This window comes from Cynoglossus semilaevis, chromosome 16 (genome assembly GCF_000523025.1).
Source record: "Cynoglossus semilaevis isolate Cse_v1.0 chromosome 16, Cse_v1.0, whole genome shotgun sequence".
Taxonomy (NCBI): Eukaryota; Metazoa; Chordata; class Actinopteri; order Pleuronectiformes; family Cynoglossidae; genus Cynoglossus; species Cynoglossus semilaevis.
Genome location: NC_024322.1, coordinates 4,365,596 through 4,387,445, shown reverse-complemented (window position 1 = coordinate 4,387,445; position 21,850 = coordinate 4,365,596). Strand labels below are relative to the sequence as shown.

Below are 21,850 nucleotides of genomic sequence, written 5' to 3'. Positions count from 1 at the left end.
TTTACATTCATGTGGCTGTTTACCATATCAAGGGCCTCTGGACCCTGGAGCCCCGAGCGAGGCGGCCCAGGGACGCCCTTTCCCACCGACATGTGCACACACACACACATACAGACTGTTATGAAGGCGGATCTACGTGTCCACTGAGTGACACACAAACACTTGTTGACCTCCTACTCTGCTGCCTTTGGCATTTTGGCTACATTTTCAAATAATATGCTCTATATCAGGGGTGTCAAAGTCAAATTCACACTGGGCCAAAATTAAAAACTGGGGCCAAACTCAATATCTATTGAAAAATTGCAGTTGTTCATGTTTTCCTTTCTCTCCAGATACAGTATGTAATGTAAATTTTTTTCATATTGAAAACATAAGTTTTACGTAAACATTGAATCTGGAAGAACCAAAGCTAAATATTATAAACATGTGAGAAATTAAATTTGATATAAAACACACATCAGTGGCATTTGTTTCTTATCATGTCTCTTTATCTGTAGCCTTCTGAGTTCTTTGTAAAGGGTATTTTTATTTTATTTATCCAGGCTCTTCTCATGTGTAGTTCCATATTAGTAGTAAACTCCACAAGAGTTTAGTTATCATAATAAAAAATATCCATCCATCTACTTATTTTCATCTGCTTATCCGTTACCGGGTCACAGGGGCAGCAGTCTCCAAGACCGCCACCCAAATCACACTGCACCGTACCAGCCCCTCATGGACCTTCCTGCAGGTGGTGAGTCCACTAGAAGGCGCCAACTGCCCTATTTTGTAGATGAATAAAAAATTGCTAAATTGTAGATGGCTGTATATAAAAACATCTGGTAAATGCATAAATGTAAATGAAAATGTAAAAACCTCTGATTATGGATGCTGTGGTGAGCAGGTAAGTACATGCAATATATGGGAGTGGGTGTGTGTGAGGAGGGCATTAAAAATATTTTTAAACCAATGCCATCATTACCTGTACTTGACATCTGCAGTATAACAATGAGCAAAGACACTTTGATTGAGAGACTGAGAGTGACGGACGTGATTCCAAGCAGACGCACACTATCTTTACACGGTCGACTGTCTCTAGGGAAACATCGACGATGGGGAACAATCACATCATCACAGGGTTGACAGTAATTCCTTGATAGGTTTGTTTTTCTTACTGAACATTTCAGGACAAACCCTGATGGCATTCACTGTATAAACATTTACATCCTGTTTGTTTTTGTCAGCCCCAGACAGGGAAAATGTCTTCATGGAGACATTCATTATTTTAGTCCTATTACATTGGGTAGCCAAGCATCTCATATCAGAATGTGTTTATTTTTATGGCTGCACAGGCGGAGGAAACACCAGAGACAACGAAGACGTGACTGACGTTATTCAACAAAATTCTGACAGTTTTTCGGGTCGACACATAGAGCCACTCTGCACGATCTCAGGAGAATCTGTGGACGTCACTGCACGTCAGTGAAACAGCTATTTTTAAGATTCGGCATGAATAAGTTAATAGGGAGGATAATTTGACTCATGTGAAACAGGACAAAGTTAAAATCACAAACTGGACAATGAGGTACGATAACGTCAACGATAATGGAAAAGTCCGAAAGAATAGTTTTTAAACACTGCTATAATATCACAACATAATTGTTAAACCCGAGTATAACCAGGTACTGCCAAACCTTAATCTTCACTATTGGAGTCCTAGAGCTCACATAACCTGACGACCAAATCTAGGTTTAATTCTTCACTTTAATTCAGCTAAATTTAAAACAATAACAAGAGCATCAACATAATGAGATTCAGAGCCAAAATACTTCACTGGTTTGAAAATCTCTCCATACGAAAATGAAAGTTCATTTGAAGAAGTTCGGTTGCTGGAGACATTGGACCTGGCTGATAAAGTAAAACTATTAAAAAATACCTAAACTGAATTTGCCATAAATTTGCATTCTTACTTATTTACATTAAAAAGTAGGCAACTATATTTGGAACACTTATATATTTTTAGGCTCTTATATGTTTGTCTTGTCCAGACAAAAGGTGGCCTCAGAAACCATACACACACATACACAGATACAGGCTGCTTTCCTGACCAACCCTCATTCATATTCATTACCATTTTGCACAAGTTCAGGGAGTCTGTCTGAAGCGGGGCAGACAGACAGGCAGCAAGAAAAAAATCCATGTGTTGATCCAGACGCATGGAGAGAAAAGAAGTGAAAGAAATGTAGATGAAAAGACTGACAAAAATCTTTTTCTTTAAATGTGCATATTGTTCACTCTCCATAATTTCTACTGTCTGTCTTCAGCGGGGGGCATTTTCAACTCTTTGGCATAGAGTCTCAAAGTCAGAGGGTGGGAGGCGGGGTCACCGCCAGAGACAAAACGCCTGTTGTACCGGTGTGTTAACGCCACGAAAAAGGGGCCGCTAATGCTGTCTAAGCATGACTGGCAGGAGGGGTGACCTCCCAGACATCTCTCTGTTCACACACACACACACACACAGGCCAACACAAATCAACAACAGTGGCCCCCATCTTCCAAAAAAACCCTCCTCCACGCCTTCCTCATCACACAAAGCGCTACGCAGCCTCAGCGCCGGCCCCGGCTTTCATGTTGCTCCCAAAGCCAAATGGCCAATTCTCTCAAAGAAACAGTGGCTGGAGACAAACTGAACGTTGACTTCCTCTGAAGTTGAGGCTTCTGGGTCGGTGCCTTGCAGCGCATGCTGCCCTGCGTACAAAACAGGTAAACAAAAGACATTGGCAAACGCATGACACAAGCAACCGTCAGCGAATCTCTTCGACATCTGCGTGGTGATGCAAATTCTTCACATCGGGTCTGTAATCTCAGAGAGATCAGAAGAAGGAGAAGAAGAACAGTTAAATAATAGAAAGAGGAAGTGATGTGGTGTATATGTTTTAGAGTACAGTAGTAGGGACACAAATAAGATGAACTTCAACCAAACCACATGATATCCACATTTGACTATGCAGAGTCAGGGCTGTATAATTTCATCTGAAGCTGGCTCTTTATTTCATTACTGTATTTGACCCAGAGTTAGGCCAGATACAGTAATCTATTCAGACACATTTTAGAGCAAGCGTTGCAGTTACTGACAGAGATACTACTGTAACAAAGTACCAGATGTCTCCAAGATATCAGAATCAGGCTACTGAGGATCTTATATTACTTCATTGCTGTATTTGGCCTATAGCTATTTTGATAAAACAATACAAATATTTTCTTCATGCTTGAATAAAAATGATTCCAGTTAAATGTGTATTCAATTTTTACGTATATTAAAATCTCTAAAACTCTGCACCAACTCCAAGGGCGGTGGGACGGGCAGTGGGTAATGTTTGCATATTTATATTTATCTTCAACACTGACATCTTCAGGTCGAAGGGGATACTGCAACAACGTCTTTGGAAAAAAAGAGACACTTCTTGACAAACATTTTGTAATTGACAATATGCGGTTATTTTTTAACTAATAAATATAAATATATAAATAAATAAAACTGAAAAGACCAGAAAGTTTCTTTTTATTAAGGGAGAATGTTTCATATTATTGAACAGATGGACTTCTGGTTAAATCATAAAAAACGCAAACTTATTTTAACCAGTAACCGTGGATTAAATTTCAATTGTAAATTGATTTAACTGCAATAAAATTAAATCAAATATATATATTTCCATCATCAAAAGTGTGTTTTCATGATATCATAACAAGTGCTTCATTGTTTCAATGTACTGTGCCGCCTGTATTGCTGTCAATGTCATCATTTGTTCATACATCTATATTTATTCATAATTACCATAATTTGATCAAACAAACATCTTAATTTGAAGCTAAAGCTTAAAACAAATGTGATTCAGATTGTCAAGAATTCTGCCCCCAAAAACTTTGTGCTGTTAACTAAGTTGATTTTTTGTGAGCTTTAAAATGAAATGCCAAGACTACACATCTCAGTACAGAAGTAGGGAGTTTTGAGTATTTTGGAGTTTTGCATTTAAAAAAAAAATCATTTTTTCACGTTAAATAAATCTACCCTCAAATGTCCCAAGAATAAACACTGACCAGAAATGGTTTTCATTTTCACTAGTTCCCCCCTTGAAAAAACAATTTTGTATGTTTGTTTTCATTATACTGAAATCACCTTCACTTATGAACAGCACAAGTTTGGGCGCACTACGTTCATTCCATGCAGGTGTGAGAAGGTGGGCAGGCTGTCGTAGCCCAGCAGCTGACGGGTGGAGGACTCCCAGCTCAGACCGAACTCCAGGCGGCTGTAGATTGAGGGGTACTGCCTGTCAGCCCAACAAACCCACTCCACTGCCTTCTGCAGCGCCTCCCACCGCGGTGGTCTGACAAACACACCACATAATTACAAAACAATCCTTCGGTTGGAGATAGACTGTCGTGCTGATGTATTCATTTCAATGATTTAATTAGCGCTAGCTTATACAGGCTACTCTAGTTGACTGTTTTAATGCATTGGCCTTTGCATTTAATTTCGTATGTTAAATGAAACCAGTCTTTTCCTAATGAATTTAGTTTGGCTAATTAAATTTTCATTCACCTTTTCAACAATGTGGCCTACACATTGTGTCTCTTCTAATTTTGTACCTGTTCCTTGGCTAATGGTAGTTTTTTTTTCCTAGCTATATTTTGGCTAACCCCTCTTTATCATGCAATTGAATTAGATTCAACGGTTATTTAAGGCTTGTTCCAGCCCATGTGCAACTGCCTGTAATAAAATATGAGTGTTAATATCTGAGAACTATGCAGTGACAACTGCTGTTAGAGCCTGACTTCAGTTTAGAATTGATTTTTTTTTTTGCAAATGATTGTTTGTAATAATATGACTTCCCCCTACATTTTGTCAGACGGTTTGCTATTTCTTGGTTACCTTCTATAAATGATATATTTTGTGGTATTACGATTGTGGATGTGTGAGCACCAACCTGTGCTGGATGGAGTCTAAACAGAAAAGGCTTCGCAGCAGTTTGCCCTCTTCCAGCTTTTCTATCCTCATCAGCTGTAGGACCAGCAGAGTTGCCACCAACCATAAATCTACCCTCAAATGTCCCAAGAATAAACACTGACCAGAAATGGTTTTCATTTTCACTAGTTCCCCCCTTGAAAAAACAATTTTGTATGTTTGTTTTCATTATACTGAAATCACCTTCACTTATGAACAGCACAAGTTTGGGCGCACTACGTTCATTCCATGCAGGTGTGAGAAGGTGGGCAGGCTGTCGTAGCCCAGCAGCTGACGGGTGGAGGACTCCCAGCTCAGACCGAACTCCAGGCGGCTGTAGATTGAGGGGTACTGCCTGTCAGCCCAACAAACCCACTCCACTGCCTTCTGCAGCGCCTCCCACCGCGGTGGTCTGACAAACACACCACATAATTACAAAACAATCCTTCGGTTGGAGATAGACTGTCGTGCTGATGTATTCATTTCAATGATTTAATTAGCGCTAGCTTATACAGGCTACTCTAGTTGACTGTTTTAATGCATTGGCCTTTGCATTTAATTTCGTATGTTAAATGAAACCAGTCTTTTCCTAATGAATTTAGTTTGGCTAATTAAATTTTCATTCACCTTTTCAACAATGTGGCCTACACATTGTGTCTCTTCTAATTTTGTACCTGTTCCTTGGCTAATGGTAGTTTTTTTTTCCTAGCTATATTTTGGCTAACCCCTCTTTATCATGCAATTGAATTAGATTCAACGGTTATTTAAGGCTTGTTCCAGCCCATGTGCAACTGCCTGTAATAAAATATGAGTGTTAATATCTGAGAACTATGCAGTGACAACTGCTGTTAGAGCCTGACTTCAGTTTAGAATTGATTTTTTTTTTTGCAAATGATTGTTTGTAATAATATGACTTCCCCCTACATTTTGTCAGACGGTTTGCTATTTCTTGGTTACCTTCTATAAATGATATATTTTGTGGTATTACGATTGTGGATGTGTGAGCACCAACCTGTGCTGGATGGAGTCTAAACAGAAAAGGCTTCGCAGCAGTTTGCCCTCTTCCAGCTTTTCTATCCTCATCAGCTGTAGGACCAGCAGAGTTGCCACCAACCTCAGTATGTCTGTATGGGCCTTCATACCTGGGATGGCCAACACACAGGTTTAGTTTTTCATAGTTAGCTTTTCTTAGATTTAAGTAAAACTAAATATTTTCTTGGATTCAGTTGGACTACTGCACAAACGGCACATTTCTCCAGCACATCCCAAAGATTCTTGCTCTCTGAACCAATGAAGCTCATTGAGCCCAATGAATCCTGGCATTGCCATCTTGGAATATGCCCATACTAACAAAGATTTATTGAGGGATTAACTCGTCATTCAGAATATTCAGGTAGTCAGCTGACCTCATTTTTTGGGTACATAATGTTGCTGAACATAGGCCTGATCAACTGTACTGTACAGTATTCACTAGGCAAGATGGTTGCATCACTTCATCTGCCTCTTAACATGATGTGCTCATCACTCTGGAACAGAGTACACCTGGATTCATCAGACATGAAACATACAGTATTAAAAACTCACCCAGAGAACAGATGCCCTTGCCCTTGAGGAACACATTGGCAAAGACGTCAACATTGACGTTGATCAGATTTCCCAGTTGTGGGGTTAGCTCCCAGTAACCTTCCTGTAACAGACAAATACATATCAGAGCTTCTGTCATTTTCCCTGCAGCGGCCAAACACTCATGGACTTCTTTTCAAAGCCTTACAATGTGCTGAATCAGGAAGATCTGCGTCCAGTTGACAACTGCCGCTGCACGGTTTCTGCGCCCTCTAGTGTAAAACCTCAATCACAGAAGTATTACATTTTTCATTTTTTTCTACAGGCATGGATGTACATACATGACTCATATTTAGCATATTTTTATTTTTGGCTTATATGTAGTTATGTTGCAACATGGCATGGTTCTTTCAAACTATTCTATTTACTGTATAAACTTCAATGTTATCTCCGTCTTTTCAGTTCATTCTGTAACACACCTCTTTATCTCTACTGCACTCCAGGCCCTGTTCTCCATAACCTCTGATGCACTGTCTTGCTGTAAATCTGGTGAGATACTGACACACACACACACACGGAAGTTCACAAAAAAAGCAGTACAACCTAAATCTATTAGTTTTCATGTTCATTTTTTTTTCATTATCCAGACATGTTGAGCTACAGTACATTTTACATTTACTTTACTTATATTTGCTAATCTTCTGTTCTTTTTTGCTTTCACTAAATTTAAAGCAATTTCCTTATCTATGTTGAGGTTAAGATTTTACATTATTTTGGATGAAGTTAAATGTATTCAAAACTCTAGCTGTCTTCATTTTTAGTGCTACTGAACAATTTCCTCATTGTGCTCAACCTTAAGGTATTTCTCAGCTAATTGTAGATTTCTTTGAGCTTTTGTCCTTAAATGGCTAATCTTTGGTCAAGTCAGTTTTCTGAGCATTTGATACAACATTTTTAATTTTTGATACATTTAACTCATTTAGAAAAAAACCCCCAAACATTTAGCTGTTAACTATTAGCTGGGTTAGATTTAGTTATGTATGCCATTTTTATTTCCTAACATTTTATTGACTTAAAAACAATGTTGTGAAATAATTTAAAATTATTTTATAATTTATTAAAATGACTCACCTGCATTTATTTACCAGTGTCCTTTTGAAAGCTTTATGTCTGCGATGATCAGAAGACGTAGTGTGTTCTAACTCTTGAGTCTTGAGGCCAAATGAACTAAAAGCCTTTCTATGGAATGAAGAGGCTGAGGAAGGCCCAACCGAGGAAGACCCAGCCAACTTGTGTGGGATGGAATTCATGCAAGGCCTTTCATGTAAAGAAATAGGCAATGCACCGTACAATTCCGAACCGACTTCGCTGCTGCAGAGGTCGAAGGAAGGAGGAGGAGGGCGGAAACGTGGCAATGAAGATTCCTGGTTTTCTAGAATATCTGCCAAAACATTAGTAGTAGGGGGGCAGGGAGGTGGAGGAGGACATGGCGGTAACATAGATCCTGAGATTTGAAAAAATCTTTTTGGACGATATGGAGGAGGAGGAGGAGGTGGAATGCCAAATTTGGCTAAAGGTACTTCAGCCAAAACAGTAGTAGTAGGGGGGGAGGGAGGTGGAAGAGGAGGGGGTGGGTCATAGTCCAAAGACTGGCAGACTGAAGAATACTCAATCATGTCATATATGTCGCCCTGAAATCAAAAAGACATGAAGCAAATTCTGAACATGACTTGTGAACGGAACAACAAACCCCCCGTCCCTGTGCCCCTCTCCCTTGTCACTCTTATCACACACTGATTGTCTGTCAACAATAAAACTACAAATTGCATTTACTACTTTTGTGCAACAACTCAACAACACATACAGCTTTAATGGATTTTTTTTTTTACAACTGTCAACATTTCTAGAATTACTTCCTACCCTTTTGTATTTATATTATAGTTTTATTATTTCTATCTTTTAGATATCGTAATTGTGTCTTTTTATTTTACTCTTTTGTTGTTATTACATGGTCATTTCCCCAGAGTGGGATCAATGTAGTTTAATCTAATTTAATATAAAGTTGAATTTTAACAATACCAAAAAGTCATGTCTTTTACAGTACAACGCAGCACCATTATCATTAATATCATGATATGTTTTTTGAACTTAAGTGCATTTATACTGTATCTCTGATATCTCTGTATCTCCAATAGTGTTGTGATACATAAAATAATATTCATGTCCGTCTAGAGATTATAAACCAAAAGACAAACCTGTGAGAGACAAACCTGAATGGTATTCCCACAAAATTCTTCTTCTTCTTCTTCTTCATCATCATCTACTGAGGAAAATGAGGTAAGCAACTCGTCCACATGACTTTCCCTTTGTTCCTCTGGAAAAACCCAGCTCATATAAGGGAGCAGGTCCACATCTTCCTCTGCGACCAACTTGGAGATGTCAGTGAATCCTTCAGGTTGTTCCGAGTCCTAGAACACAGCCCACCGTTGTTGGTGGCTTTAGTTGCTGCTGAGCATCATGTGATGAAGATAATAGGATAAAACTGCTTGTTGAGGCTAAAATGACACAAACCCTTTCTTCAATAGCTACGAAGCTGGTGAACTGGGACAAGATGGAGAACTCTTCGCTTAGCTGAATAACAAAGGATTTTAATTCTGCTTTCTTGCCCTGAAAACAGGAAATAAAATGTCAACATGTGGAGTTTAGAATGGACACTAGTGATAGCTCCCTTTTTTTAGTTCTTTCAGTAACTGACCTCATGTTTGGCTTCATTGGTGTCCAGGCTCCCATCTTCGTAGTCCCTGATGAGGGCCCTTGCTGTGAGCTTGTGAAGAAACTGTAGACACACAGACAAACACACACAGTTCACAAAAAACTGTGTTTTCTTTGGTCTGCTAATGAACCTAAGTGAAACCTGAAATTAAAAAAAATCAGTGACCTTAATAACACATATAGGGTATTGTTGAGAATGAACATGTGTGATATTTTCTCTAGCATGCAGGAGAAAACTTCACTCCCAGTTATTATTGTGCAACAATTAAGAAATGTGTGTGTGGGTACAGGGTGAAAACCTCTGCTAGTTGAGCGTAATGACCACTCACTGTGCCTTTAGTCTTCTGCAGCTCAGTGGTTGACACCATTGTCTTGAGTTCCTGACCACTCAGGTTCCCATGAAGTGTTGCCTGTGTGTAAATACACATTAATTAAAGAAACAAAATAATACTTTTGAATAATCTTTGACATATCTATATTTATCTATCTCTCTTCTTGTTTTTCACACACATTTTATGGAAATGTGTAATGAGATCCACCAGAGCCTTTTCAATTACACTTTTCCATATAATTACACAAACAATCAAACAACAACAACAAAAAAAGGCACCTGAAATTGAAATGCAAACCTGTGTGCAGTGAGGAACGAAGCCATAAACCAGTGTGTGGCAGTTGTTGAAGAGAGCATGGAGCTGTTTGGGAGCCTGTATAGCTGGAGGCGCTATTGGGTTGAACTGTTGCCACTTCACTGACACTGAGGTACAGCCTGGAGAGGCCATACGCTTCACTTGGAACGCCACCTAGAGTAAAACACCAAAAATAAATTATATATATATTTATATATATATATTTATATATATATATATATACAGTATATATACTGTATATAAATACTTTTTATTTATCTTATTTATAAACAGTACAATATTGTGTAGGTTAATAAATATGTGTCTGCAAATGCAGAAATTAATCATACTTTCTTAACATTCTAAAGATTAAAATCAGACAAAATTTAAAACTTTCTATTTCAGATTTTAAAGTTTTTACATATAGCATATTTTATTCTGGAGACAAACAACAAGAACACATTTTCTTCATTCTTTCTAATTAGACAGTGTTGGATGTCTCACCTTATCTGCCCACTTGTGCTTCATTTTTGTATCAAAGAATTCATAGGCTCCTCCCCCAGCCTGAGCCAGAGCTCTTAGCATGTGCTGATTGGCTGTTGGACTGAAATGAGAGGACTGTAAGATGAAATCTCCTTTGAATATCATCCAATTTTCATACTTCTTGAGCTGCTCACGTACCTGACGCCGCAGGTGAAGAGGCGACTGTGCTGAACGTTGTCTCTGACCAGCTGCAGGATCAGCTCTGGGTTCTGAATGTGTCCGTCTGAGAGCAGCAGCAGATTTCTGATTCCGCGGGAAGGAGGCAGCAAGCTTAGAGTGCGCAGTGGACGCCAGAGCTCAGTGCTGCCACCTATTGAAGAGGGCGTCTGAAAGAAAGAGAAGATCGTGTGTGAACATCTGAAAAGTGTCAACACTTTTTGAGTTTGTCTGCTGATATTTGTCAATTAATTTAAGTGTAAAAAATTAATCAAAAACTGTATACTGTATATTTTTGTGTTGTTTTCCTGTGTTAACTGGATGCATTGGTAAACATATCAACTTGTAGGGTTTGTCTTAAACTCATGAAAACAGATGTTGAAATATCTCCTATTACATGTGTCAACCATGTCTCTTGTACAAATATTCACCCTGAGAATAAGTCATCAATTATTTCACAATAGCAACTTATCGTCTTTTACAGTACAATAGATGGATAGATGTACTTTATTGATCCAAGGCTGGGACATTACAGAAATGTCAAGTATACCTTTATACCTTCAGCCAAACATGGAAAAGGCTCTGTTTTGGTTTAGAGTTGCTCTTAAGTTAGCAGCACTACTTTAAAACCACCTGACATACTGTTGTCAGGTGAAAAAAAAAAAAATTGCAATGCATTGCATTGAGTAATCAATCTCAAATAAACATTATGCTATGAATAAAGGTGTTTATAATAATAATAATAACAATAAGGAGCCATTAGGGATATGAGATTTTTCTGGGAATTGAACCCAGGACTCCCAGGTGTGCTTATTGCTATATTACAGAATCACTTAAATGCATGCACTCACTCTACACATTGTTTACTGGTGTACACATGTATCCCATTTTTCCTTGCTGAGCGTGGAGCCAAAATTTAAAGCTTTTATTAGCTCACCTTGATAGCGTTTTCTACTATCTGGTAGACCTCGCCAAGAGGTTGTGCCATCTCGAATGTTTCCATGTAAGCTAACCAAAAAAAGAAAAAAGAAAGAAATGATTACCTTAAATATGAACAAGTGCATTTGCTGTAACAACTTTTAGCAAGGACACACAACTTTCTTTTCAAATCAGAACATGTTCATCTGTTAGTTCAATTTGTTCAAAGCTACTGAAACTACTGAAACCATGTGTTCATCGGTCTCCTTTTTGCAGAAGTCCAGTCAGACATGGTCTGAGAAAGACGTTCTGCACTGAAGTCTCCTCTGCTGCTGTCTTTTACTAGGCTAACTGTTAAAGGTACTCCAGAATGCACTAGTGACATTAGCATAATACAATTATTTTATACTGTTCATTTACCTGATTTTTTTTATCAATGTGAAATATGTATGAAAGCATTACTTTTTCAGTTGTGGTTGAATGTATCAATCAAAAATAGTTTTAATGCAAAGCTTTGTTTGATAGGTTAAAAAAAGGAGATGCTGACCTGTGCCAAAAACGATGATGTTGATTCTCACTTTGTGATTTTTTCCAAGGGTTTTTAGGACCAGGTGTCCGATTCTCCGAGCGACACTGGCAGGCTCACCCTTCATGGACTCAGAATTGTCCACTAACAGGACGATTTCATTGTCTTCTGAGTTGAAGCCGGTGTCAAAGTCTGGATAGAAGACCAACATGCAGGCCTGGAAAGTAGGTGATGGTAAATTCAGAGGATAGGAAAATAATCTGGAGTACAGGGCCAGTAAAAGTGGGGTCGACAGACCTGATTGTTCTTATCCGGATGTTGCTCCACCCACATCCTTGGCAAATGAACCACAGACAGACTGACAAACAGCTGGAAACCCTCTGTGCCAATGACTTGTCCTGGCAGCACGCTCACCACTGCCTTACAGTCTGTTAACTGCCAAACACACACAGACACCATCATTGATTGTGAAGATGCCCCAGCATACATCCTGTAACAAAACATTTTTAAAGTAGAGGTTCTAATATTCTCTAAATAAAGGTGACAATTTTTGGAAAAACCTAGAACATCACATATACTGAGAGACAGCACCTCTGGGACTAATACAGACGAGAGTGATTTCTTTCTCCACTGCATCAGCAAACAGTAAAGATATTCTTACATAAGAATTTCTAACTCATACAAACCTCCACCTTACTGTAGATAAAAAAACAATCACATGGTCAGAATGAAAATGTTGTTTAATTACCTTCATCTTAATTTGGTGAGTGGTGCTCTCCAGGGTTTTGATGGCATTTGGCATTTCAACTGACATATCCAACGAAAACTCTCTGAAGGAAAGAAAAAAAGAAACAACAAAGTTTAGTGAGGAATCTGTGAAGGCCACAAGTAATAAAAGCACTTAAGTAGAAGCCTGTTCACTCAGAAACACTTTGATTGACTAAATGTCAATTTTAACAAGGTTTAATGTAGTCAAGACAAACCGCTGAGTAAAACATTACAGGTTGCATCACTACATCACTGCCATACACCTGCCTCTACCTGCATAGTTGTAGGTATGAATGCACTGATCCGATATTTGTTCAGATGTTGACTAAATAGCTAGACCGGGTTATTTATTTAACAATAAGTTATGTTAATAACTGGGCAATTTGCAAAGCTCAGGTATTGTTAGCACTACTAGGATGAAAAAATTCAGAGTAGTGTATTCTTAGTAGTAGTTTAGTACTTATATAATCATATAGGATATAATCTTGGACGCTGGGTAGTGGGAAAGCTGGAAAACCCACATTTTCCATACAACTCAAATTTCAAGCTACTTTCTAGCTAAGTTAGAAAAAATAAGCACACCTTGAACTTGCTGCCTCCCCAGTCACAGACACCTTTTCCACAGTGACCTGTCAAAAAAGATTAAAAAAAAAGAAGAAAAGAAACGTTTTTGACTTAACTGGCAGTCAGTTTACCTACAGCTTGTACACATAGTGTTTCAGGTTTTTCTTACTTGAGTGGTCTGGTTCAGTGCTGACCTCTCTTGCCACGGAGCCACACTTCCAGGCAGGGTGAACAGAATTCCTCCATCTTTGATGATCAGCTCAGACACAAATGTCACTTTAATCAGGACAGTACTGTTTGGTGGCAGGTTTCCCACACTGATGGTGAAGACGTTCTGCAGTCAGCACAACACACAAGCAATGTCATAACCACGGTAGTAAAAACCAAAAATGCAGTAAATAGAAATGACTGGATTTCTTTAAATGAAGTCAATTATTAATTCTTCTGCTCCAGCCTGTTAACAAAGGACCCAGTACTAGATCATGCACAGGGAGTCAGAGATGATATGCAGAAAATGCATGGAGGCAATGAACAAAATGCCCAGAGGGAGAAGGTGAAATGGAGGCACATAATTGGAGGAGTTACTGAAAAGAAGATGGATGTTTAAATTCGATACTTCAATAAGAGTAGAAAAAGTTGTGGGCATACAGCAGCATCCTGGTCCATCAGATACCCTCCATGGCCTTTCTCCACAGCCTCCTTGTACTCCTTCCGAGCTTGCAGCTTTTCCTTCACCTAAATCCACGTAGAGAAACCATTTTGTAAAGCCATTCACATTTTGTTTTACCGTACTAATCACTCTAACACACAACCTCTAATCCCGACTATAACAGACGGTCATTTTAATCTTTTCCAGTGATTTTAGGAGCACTGACTCACCTGTCCCACGACATGTTTGCCGTTAATGAAGGCTTCAAATCCACACACTGCCGCTAAATCATCCAGTGGGAAGACATACTTTGCCTCAATGGGCGTGGTGCTTGTGTTGGTGTATTTTTGGAAAATTATCACCTTTGAAAAGGAAAAAGAGAACAGGGATATGTTAAAAACTATGTTAAGAATTAGAATACTATGCCTGGTTGCCTGCTGAAAACTACAAATAACATTGATCAGTGACTTTAAGGTTTCAACACCTGTGAGACCAAGTCCATAAGTTTGCACTTCACGTGAACGGCCTGTAGAGGAAGCTGTTGTCCAGCGCTGTCCAGCAAACCAGGCGTCACATCCTCTAATGTGTTTTCAATGAACTCGTCATCGGTGGTTAACGACATGTCAGTCTGGGTTTCTGCGCACACAAACACACAAAATAAATACATATGTCTGTTTTTTACAACATCAATAACAATCAGGTGATTTATTACAGTAAGGTTTTATACAGTCTTGATAATCTGTATTAAACTGTTTTTTTAAAGCAGATTAAAATATGTAGACTGTAAAATATGAAAGCATTTAATTTTGACATTTTTCCTAAAACCTTTGGAATAATTCTGATTTTAGTTTACTTAGAAATCACATAGAGATTTTATTTAGGATAGCATTTTGGAGATCATCACTTCAACCACATAATCTATTTTTTGAATCCTGGTCCTTGTTTTATTCTCTATATTCTGGCTCAAAGTAAAAAAAAGTCAGAGATAAAGAAAAAATAAAGTATGTCTCTAATCCCTCATTATTATGTGCAAAAGAAATCTCAAAGGCGTGGGCTTCATCCTGACCAACATCCATTTTCAAAGTCCATTTTCTTTTTATAAATGCATTTCTTAGAATTCAGAAGATACATTTGTTACAAATTTATAGTTTCAGAATCAGAGAATCATCTGAAATTCTTCAGAAGCTGCTGCTGTTAAAAGGTCTGGAGATGAGGCTGAAACAGTACTGGTCAAAAACATGTTGAACATCCTTCCATACAACACAGTTCTGAAGCTCACCTGTCATGGAAACAGGCTCTTGTGTGGTGTTTACAGCAGGACTAAACTCCTTCAGTTGGTCGTCCTCAACAGTGAACTGAACCACGTATTTGAGTTTCACTTGATCAGGACTGTACACCACAAACTCATCATCCTGGGAAACAACAAAATGATCGTTTTAATTGGCCATGCTGTTCTAACTAGTGGTCTCTTTTCAAGAGTTCCTCTGTGTAACTGAATTGTTTATCCTCCAATGGTAAGTCCCTCTGTACAAAAGCATCTGCTAAATGCATAAATGTAATGTAATCATAAATTTGTTTGCACAAAAACAAACTCTCAACCTCAAACTCGGAGTCGTTGTCACCAGAGCATCTGACTCCGTGTACACTGTCGTGGCCCTCTGGGGCTTTGGTCAGCGTCACATCTTTTTTTTGGACCTTCTTACATTTACCCAACGCCACGTCACAGACCAGCAGCAGCCGAGAACCGTCAGTGGTGCTGGGTTTAGAGTATTTAAGACAGGTGCTGCCGAGATAGTGCAAAGGAAATGACGATTGAAGCAGGTTATTTCCAGATTACATAATTTCCATTTCTTTAAATTTCAATAATCAGTGATGATTTACACACAAAAATACAGCAGTTTCTGGTGCTCAGCACTAACCTCACAGCATTGCTGAAATAAATTCCACTGCCCAGGTTTCCCACATCTGTCCTCTCAATCCCATGATGCTCCACTCCAATGTGGGGCAAGAGAAGACCACTAAAGAGGAAATGTTACAGGAAACCGTAATAAGTTTACACCTTACAAATATCCTGTAATTGAAAGCTCTGTGTATGTTTTCATTTACCGAGAGAGAATTCCAACAAAGTTGCTGGGGCTGGAAGAGTGAAGGAGTGGCTTAATGTTCCCAAGATCACTTTTAAAAGTCTGAAGCTCCAACACTCTGGCCACCTTCAGAACCTGTTGGATCTGCAGACTGCTGCAAAACACAAATGCAAATGTTAATAAAATGCCATAAAATATTTCAGACAAGAAACTGGTAACAGTTAGAACTTAAACCAGGTTGGAATTAGCCATAGGTTTATTGAAACTTACTTTTTTACCAAAAAGACAAACACAAATGGCCATTCATAAAATAGTCAAGAGATTTATAGAAAGATTATTTATGTAAAAAAACAAAGCTAGTTCGTTAGCGTGCTACCCTACATTTAACAAGATGTTAGAAGTTTCCATTAAAAAAACATATCTAGCTTTAGCTTTGCTCTGATTTAAAAAAATAATTTTAAGGGTTAAGAAAATGTATAAATGTAAGACAGCTAACCATTTATCAAAGATATGGTGTAACTTTTTAAAACTCTTCAAAAAGTCTGAGGAAGGTAAAATAGCTTAAACAATAGGAACTATAGCCAGCAACAGTACCAATTAAAGTTGGCCAGTGATTAAAGGTAAATCCATAAATCTCCAAGTGACTAAATGCCTTGTTTTTACTCATATTACATTAAAAACAGCTAAAGTAAACACAAAAAAAGATAACTTTAATCTGGCCAAGAAGGATCAACGTTACCTGTCTCCCAGCAAAGCTATCACAGTGTGGAACTCTGAGCTTTCAGGAGGAACGGCTTCAATGCAGCACCTCAGTGCACGGTACTTTCCTAAGCTGGAAGGAGTAGGGCTTCCCAGAGTCATCTCAGTCACATTCAGAATATCTCTAATTAACTTTAGAGGAACAGAAGCAAACCTTGTCAATATTTAAATTGTAATTAATTTTAAAAAACAATTGGCATGCAGTATTCAACCATTACCTGGCACAAGTCCAGCTTCTGAGAGATGGACTTCATATCTAGAGAGGTCCTTTGTTTATGTGGCAGCAGAGAGTGAAACTCTAAATAAAGTTCTCTCATTCCAACATGTTTTTTATCTCTTAGCATCTTTTGAACCTGGAGCAGCAGCCCCTCGGCTCTGGTCACCTACAAAGAAACAAGACACACAGGGTTTCAGCTAGGTATATTAATGAAAAAGAAACAGAAGTACAGTAACTGTCTCACTTGCCTTACCTGTAACCCTTACTGTTCTCTGAATAATAAACTTCCTAAAGTTAATTTACATTCAGCCTTATTTTGCATTCCTTATCCTATCTGAGCTGGGAATGAATAAAGATTAGAAATATGATGTAGAACTACAGATGACAGTGCAGAGGTACACAGGACAGTTCGATGTGCAGATGAGGTGAATAGAATTACTGTATGTGACCATGTGAGAACAGTGTTCGTCCCTGTAAAGTTCTTCTGGACTAACAGGTATTTCTACTTTATTTGTCTATGGTCCACCCTCATCTGCTTTAGGAAGACTGTTGCTTATTTGTGGACTGTACTGTATGCAGAGGCAGTCAATTGCAGTGTTTACATATTGCTGGTGTGATATAAACCTACATCGTTGAGGCTGAGCTTGTCGACGGAAACTTGGAGAACGTTGTCAAGGTAACCCAAACACTCGGTCCACACCAGCTCCACAAACATGGCCACCGTCTCTGATAGGTTCATTGTGCTCAGTTTCTCATCAAGCAACAGCTGCAGAGTCAAATACAGCACATTTAAATTGACATCAAGCTTAGCTAAAACATTAGCCAATGTTTTGCTGTGTGAGTTAAACCTGCTGAAGCTGAAATGAGCCAAGGCTGGGGGCATCTACCAGCTCGTAGGACATTTCCCTGTGACCACTAGACAACAAAGTGACCTCCAATGCCTTGAATACTTCTAAAGCTTCTTCTGCGGTAGGTGGAAACACCAGCACATCCATCACTCCTTTAGCCTGTCACACAAAGGCAATAATAAGTTTATTTGTATTCCTAAAAATCCACCGTCATCTTTCTTCAAGCTTGGTGTCGAAGTAGAACATGTAGCCATCTGCGTTTTAGCATTATTAGGACAAAAACATACCGAGTGCTTGTCCTTACGAAATTGAACCACACGGTACCGCTGTTCTTTCTGTCCTCTGCAACTTTGTAGCTCCAGCACATACCAGACGTAGTCATTTATCTTAAGAGGAAAAAAAACACCTTGGGATCATTTGTGTCAATAAGAAATATTTGCGTTAGCAAATACAGTAAATAAGAGCATTACCTTTTTAAAGGTTTTAAACTTGGCCACTTGAAAATGGTTCGGATATGATGGGAGATCAGAATGGGATTCAGAGTAAAGTCTGCATGAAGGAATAAAAAGTGCAGATATTATATCACTTTATATGTTAGAGTTCTAAGTTCTGGATAAACGCAGAGATATATCTGTGAATATTTCACACACACATATATATATATATATATATATATATAGATATATAGATATATAAGAAGAAGAAGCAGCAGTAGAGGATAGTGATCACTTTTCACACCTGTACTTTTTCAGAATGCCTTCATGCCATGGTGGAGGAGCACCAGGGTCTGTTGTTTTCTTTGGTACTTTGTTAAAATGGCATAACTCCATCTGTTTTTTTTCTTTTCCTAAAACTGAAAGAACATTATTTGTCCAGCAGGGGTCAGTAAAGTTCCACATTAGACAAAAATTAATAACTTGTCTAGCCTAAAACTACTTCGTTAAACATCTACTCTAAATATGTGTAAACGTATGTGTGTGCACACACTCCCATCCAACATGTTTCAAGCATCCACCTGCCCATTACAGATAATAAAAGACAAACCAGTCTGTCTCCAGAGGAGTTATTAGTCTGATTAGCAGTGTGCAGCTTCCTGTTGCTCACACAGTATTTTTTGTTGTGTTAAAAGTGTGATGTAATGTCTTGTGGTTTTGGGAAATATAATTGGGGACATTATATTTGCCCAAACTATACCTGTTAGTTAATTAAAATTCAACCAAATGCATCAAATCTTTTAGCATCTCTAAAAATAGTACATAACTAAAATGAATCTATCAATAATATTCATGTAAAGACCTTTTTTACTCATGCTGTTATGCTATTTTTATTAGGAAAAATGAACATATAACTACAGTACCCTGACATGGGATTAGGTCGGGCTCTGGTGTGCGGAGAGAAAAAGAAGATGGAGATGTAGAAGAGGAAGTGTCCAGCTTGTAATCATCCAAAGGCAGAACAGCTCCGTTTTTTATACAGCTGTTCACATAGTGCAACCCAACCACAGGGGTTTGGTACTTTTGGATGCTGCGTAGTCTGTTACTGCTCAGGCTGGTCACATCAGTGGCCACTATGAAGGAGCACTAGGTGGAAATACAGACCAAAATAAAAAAAGTTTTTAGTCTGCACAACAGGCAGAGTGCAGTATAATCTCCTCACCTGAAAACCACATGCAGAAGGGAAAATGAAAATATCCACCAACCTGTTTATTGACCACATAGGAAACATTCCCTCCATTCTCTGTTATTGCTGACTTCAGCTTCTTTTTCTCCTTGAAAGGCAGCGTTTTCAGCTCCAAAAGCACAGTGCAGTCCTTAAACACAGCCATGCCTGTAAAGACAGACACAGCCACACAAAATAGTATTTAAGTCTTTTACTCTGCAATAACCGTTATGACAGTTTGGAATGAAATTCAATCAATAACACTGAGGCAACAGCCACAAATAATGGTCTGCTAACAACTAGTTTTAGTCAACACCTATTTTATTATTTAGTTGACTTCTTATCGGTTTAAGAATGAAAAAAAAAATAAAATAAATTTGAAACTAATCCCTTCAGTCATTTAACATAATCACATTAAGTAAATGCAACTGTGTTCACATTTCGCAAGGTATTAGACTACTTGTATAAAACAACAGTAGTCTTCCTTTTTAAGTTATATACAGTCTAGATTGAATACTTAACTCCTACAGGCTACATTTTCCACTAACAAGCGAAAAGCAAAACACACCCATGTAGATAAACCTTGCATTGTTATTGTCGCAACCCTGTGAAAACCGTTTTTCTTTCCCACAAACTTGACCTGCTGGGAAACAAATGCGGAAGTACTTATTTACGCCTCTGCAATGAACTATATTGGCACTCTTTTGCACAAATGAAAAGAAACTTGAAAGAACTGTCAACCATTAACATTTAACGAGAATGTGAATCTCTACTTAAATTAGGGACACAACTGACAAAACTGTAGATTAGCGGACTGAGCATAATTTTATTTCAACTAATTTCTATATATGTGACAAGTAAAATTTCGTTGTACCCGCGTGTTACAATGACAATAAAGGCTGTTCTACTAAAGACGATAGCTTACAATGACAGGCTAAACTAACTTCAGTGTGACATCAATGAAATTAAAGATTATGTTTATGTTTTTGGCAGAATAAACTTACCGTGTTTCCCTAGCTGACACTCCTAAAGCTGCGGTCAGTAGGTTGAAAAGACGTAGTTAGCCCAGAGCTTGACGCGTTTACGTCACAGCAGCTCAACTTCCGGAGCTCTTTCAAAGTAAATGTATCAATTTTAAATAAATCTTTAAATTCTGAGTCGATGTATATATATTTTCTGAGCTGAGGACCAAAATCCTAAGAAAAAAGTAACGATTCCTAATTCTGTTCCTAACCGGGCAATTTCCCAACAGTTAAAATATTGTTATTTTTTAAATCTTGTTTTTTCAAATGTTTTATAATAATTGATCCGAGAAGACTCACTGATCTACTAATTTCAGAAAGACGAAGAAATAAATACAAAACAAGAAAAAACAAATCAATTTTAGTTGGTTATACAAAGCTGGTTTATTTTACTGTAAAACGTTTAATGGAAACTTGTTTACATTTAAAACATTTTTTAATAAATCATTAATCTTGTTTCATTTATTCACTAATTTATATTTGGCACCCTTTTTTTTTATCAACGTCTATTGGGTTTGTCTATGGAAAATGGCTGTATGTTGACTGTAACCCATGAGTCATATAGGCTACAACAAAGCAAAGTGAATAAAAACCAAGAGACCACACCCTGCCTCCATTCAAAGAGGTTCAAGCAAGATATTACACAATTCTACTGCTGGCAGCTGACATTTGTACCAGACTGTTAATGTTTAACAGCACATTCATATTATATCTTGGACTTGCCCAGAGGCACACTGGCAGCCAGGCAACCAAGAACCTTTTACCCCAAAACTTTTAGACTGAATTACATCTCACTGAGATGTTACGGCACATTTATTTCACAATTCCATCTTGCTGTTCCAAAAATACCCTCCAAAAATGCCCTTTATTTGACCAGGAACAGACAAAAAAGTTAATGATGTGGTGTCTTTTATGTCCCATAATGTCTATAAAATCATACATTTAAATTTCCATGTAAATCTATCCAGGGATCAAAATGATGTTTTGTTGATTATATGGAGATTGTGAACAAGACACTAGCATATGGTGATTTATTTTTTAACCAAAAAGTTATTGGTTTGAATCCTGGCATGTTAAAATGGTTCTGTTTAAGTGCCAGTGTTGGGATTTTTAAACTAAGAATGCCATCTTACCTTAGCTAATGTAACATGTAAATCACATTAAAACATTTAACATTCTTTTCAATAATTTATCT

The 21,850-nt window shown here is 38.1% G+C and overlaps 2 protein-coding genes across 6 annotated transcripts in view; both read right to left on the bottom strand.

Annotated features, from left to right (window-relative positions):
- Positions 1-21,850, bottom strand: part of phf11 (PHD finger protein 11) — a 959,893-nt gene that overhangs the window by 184,859 nt on the left and 753,184 nt on the right. The gene's annotated exons all lie outside the window — the stretch shown is intronic.
- parp4 (poly (ADP-ribose) polymerase family, member 4) lies at positions 3,524-20,735 on the bottom strand. 2 transcript variants are annotated; one of them, XM_025064032.1, is made up of 37 exons: positions 20,638-20,735; positions 19,674-19,801; positions 19,332-19,554; positions 18,713-18,827; positions 18,445-18,523; positions 18,262-18,360; positions 17,975-18,133; positions 17,755-17,892; positions 17,128-17,292; positions 16,890-17,041; positions 16,173-16,304; positions 15,986-16,084; positions 15,666-15,849; positions 15,346-15,478; positions 14,551-14,702; positions 14,297-14,428; positions 14,066-14,152; positions 13,587-13,751; positions 13,436-13,482; positions 12,834-12,915; positions 12,383-12,520; positions 12,107-12,302; positions 11,579-11,649; positions 10,624-10,811; positions 10,447-10,546; positions 9,946-10,116; positions 9,646-9,726; positions 9,300-9,380; positions 9,116-9,211; positions 8,815-9,012; positions 7,676-8,235; positions 7,024-7,101; positions 6,753-6,828; positions 6,566-6,668; positions 5,994-6,123; positions 5,086-5,393; positions 3,524-4,056 (listed from the first exon to the last, which is right to left on the bottom strand). In XM_025064032.1, exons 2-36 carry the CDS (start codon positions 19,797-19,799, stop codon positions 5,192-5,194), a joined length of 4,938 nt encoding a protein of 1,645 aa, XP_024919800.1. In that variant the 5' UTR covers positions 19,800-19,801; positions 20,638-20,735; the 3' UTR covers positions 3,524-4,056; positions 5,086-5,191. The 2 variants fall into 2 exon arrangements, with proteins under 2 accessions (XP_024919800.1, XP_024919801.1); XM_025064033.1 differs by having other exon boundaries at positions 16,173-16,301.